This window comes from Papilio xuthus, unplaced genomic scaffold (assembly GCF_000836235.2).
Source record: "Papilio xuthus unplaced genomic scaffold, Pxut_1.1 DF826923.1, whole genome shotgun sequence".
Taxonomy (NCBI): Eukaryota; Metazoa; Arthropoda; class Insecta; order Lepidoptera; family Papilionidae; genus Papilio; species Papilio xuthus.
The window spans coordinates 363,569-366,634 of record NW_013531726.1 but is presented as its reverse complement, the minus strand read 5'-3'; the positions used below and the strand labels follow the sequence as shown (position 1 = coordinate 366,634).

Below are 3,066 nucleotides of genomic sequence, written 5' to 3'. Positions count from 1 at the left end.
AAGGCTGAAATACCAGTTGCAACTGTAGTCGACGAAAAACCGGCTGTTGACAAACTTGAGAAAGAGAAAACGCCAAGCCCTGATGATAAGATGGACAAGGATGAAAAACCAGTTCTTACTGCAGTCGACGAACAACCGACTGTTGACAAACTTGAGAAAGACAAAACGCCTAGCCCTATTGGTAAGATGGACAAGGATGAAAAACCAGTTCTGACTGCAGTCGATGAAAAACCACCTGTTGACAAACTTGAGAAAGAGAAAACACCTAGCCCTTCTGATAAGATGGACAAGGCTGAAATACCAGTTCCAACTGTAGTCGACGAGAAACCGAGTATTGAGAAACTTGAGAAAGAGCAAACGCCAAGCCCTGATGATAAGACGGACAAGCCTGAAATACCAGTTCCGACTGTAGTCGACGAAAAACCAAGTGTTGACAAACTTGAGAAAGAGAAAACGCCAAGCCCTGATGATAAGATGGACAAGGCTGAAATACCGACTGTAGACAAACTTGAGAAAGATAAAACTCCAAGCCCTGTTGATAAGATGGACAAAGCTGAAACACCGACAGTAGACAAACTAGAGAAAGCGAAAACGCCTAGCCCTGGTGATAAGATGGACAAAGCTGAAATTACGGCTGTAGACAAACTTGAGAAAGAGAAAACGCCTAGCCCTGTTGATAAGCTGGACAAGGTTGAAATACCGACTGTAGACAAACTAGAGAAAGAGAAAACGCCTAGCCCTGGTGATAAGATGGACAAGGTTGAAATACCGATTGTTGACAAACTTGAGATAGAGAAAACGCCTAGCCCTGTTGATAAGATGGTCAAGGTGGAAAAACCAGTTCTGACTGCAGTCGATGAAAAACCAACTGTTGACAAACTTGAGAAAGAGAAAACGCCTAGCCCTGATGATAAGATGGATAAGGCTGAAATACCAATTCTAACTGCAGTCGATGAAAAACCAACTGTTGACAAACTTGAGAAAGAGAAAGCACCAAGCCCTGTTGATAAGATGGACAAGGCTGAAATACCAGTTGCAACTGTAGTCGACGAAAAACCGGCGGTTGACAAACTTGAGAAAGAGAAAACGCCAAGCCCTGATGATAAGATGGACAAGGTGGAAAAACAAGTTGTGACTGCATTCGTTGAAAAACCACCTGTTGACAAACTAGAGAAAGAGAAAACGCCTAGCTCTGATGATAAGATGGACAAGGATGAAAAACCAGTTCAAACTGCAGTCGATGAAAAACCAACTGTTGACAAACTTGAGAAAGAGAAAACGCCAAGCCCTGATGATAAGATGGACAAGGCTGAAATACCAATTCTGACTGCAGTCGATGAAAAACCACCTGTTGACAAACTTGAGAAAGAGAAAACGCCTAGCCCTGATGATAAGATGGATAAGGCTGACATACCAATTCTAACTTCAGTGGATGAAAAACCAACTGTTGACAAACTTGAGAAAGAGAAAGCACCAAGCCCTGTTGATAAGATGGACAAGGCTGAAATACCAGTTGCAACTGTAGTCGACGAAAAACCGGATGTTGACAAACTTGAGAAAGAGAAAACGCCAAGCCCTGATGATAAGATGGACAAGGATGAAAAACCAGTTCTTACTGCAGTTGATGAAAAACCAACTGACGACAAACTTGAGAAAGACAAAACGCTACGCCCTGTTGATAAGATGGACAAGGTGGAAAAACCAGTTCTGACTAAATTCGATGAAAAACCAACTGTTGACAAACTTGAGAAAGAGAAAACGCCTAGCCCTGTTGAAAAGATGGATAAAGCTGAAATACCAATTCTGACTGCAGTCGATGAAAAACCACCTGTTGACAAACTTGAGAAAGAGAAAACGCCAAGCCCTGATGGTAAGATGGACAAGGTGGAAAAACTAATTGTGACTGCAGTCGATGAAAAACCAACTGTTGACAAACTTGAGAAAGAGAAAACGCCTAGCCCTGTTGATAAGATGGACAAGGTTGAAATATCGATTGTTGACAAACTTGAGATAGAGAAAACGCCTAGCCCTGTTGATAAGATGGTCAAGGTGGAAAAACCAGTTCTGACTGCAGTCGATGAAAAACCAACTGTTGACATACTTGAGAAAGACAAAACGCCACGCCCTGTTGATACGATGGACAAGGTTGAAAAACAAGTTTTTACTGCAGTTGATGAAAAACCAACTGTTTACAAACTTGACAAAGAGAAAACGCCTAGCCCTGATGATAAGATGGACAAGCCTGAAATAACAATTCTGACTGCAGTCGATGAAAAACCACCTGTTGACAAACTTGAGAAAGAGAAAACGCCAAGCCCTGATGATAAGATGGACAAGGATGAAAAACCAGTTCAAACTGCAGGCGATGAAAAACCAACTGTTGACAAACTTGAGAAAGAGAAAACGCCTAGCCCTGTTGATAAGATGGACAAGGCTGAAATACCAATTCTGACTGCAGTCGATGAAAAACCACCTGTTGACAAACTTGAGAAAGAGAAAACGCCAAGACCTGATGATAAGATGGACAAGGATGAAAAGCCAGTTCAAACTGCAGTCGATGAAAAACCAACTGTTGAAAAACTTGAGAAAGAGAAAACGCCTAGCCCTGTTGATAAGACGGACAAGGCTGAAAAACCAGTTCAAATTGCAGTTGATGAAAAACCACCTGTTGGCAAACTTGAGAAAGAGAAAACGCCTAGCCCTGATGATAAGATGGACAAGGCTGAAATACCAATCCTGACTGCAGTCGACGAAAAACCGGCTGTTGACAAACTTGAGAAAGAGAAAACGCCAAGCCCTGTTGAAAAGATGGACAAGGATGAAAAACCAGTTCTTACTGCAATCGATGAAAAACCAACTGTTGATAAACTTGAGAAAGAGAAAACGCCAATCCCTGATGATAAGATGGACAAGGCTGAAAAACCGATTGTTGACAAACTTAAGAAAGAGCAAACGCCAAGCCCCGATGATAAGACGGACAAGCCTGAAATACCAGTTCCGACTGTAGTCGACGAAAAACCGAGTGTTGACAAACTTGAGAAAGAGAAAACGCCAAGCCCTGATGAT

General features: G+C 42.1%; 1 protein-coding gene across 1 annotated transcript in view; it reads left to right on the top strand.

Moving 5' to 3' along the window:
- LOC106122352 (microtubule-associated protein futsch) overlaps positions 1–3,066 on the top strand; it is a 105,069-nt gene that overhangs the window by 90,863 nt on the left and 11,140 nt on the right. Inside the window, exons 10-11 of the mRNA XM_013318292.1 lie at positions 4–483; positions 1,309–3,058. Of these exons, the coding sequence (XP_013173746.1) occupies positions 4–483; positions 1,309–3,058 (2,230 nt within the window). The remainder of the gene's footprint in view (positions 1–3; positions 484–1,308; positions 3,059–3,066) is intronic.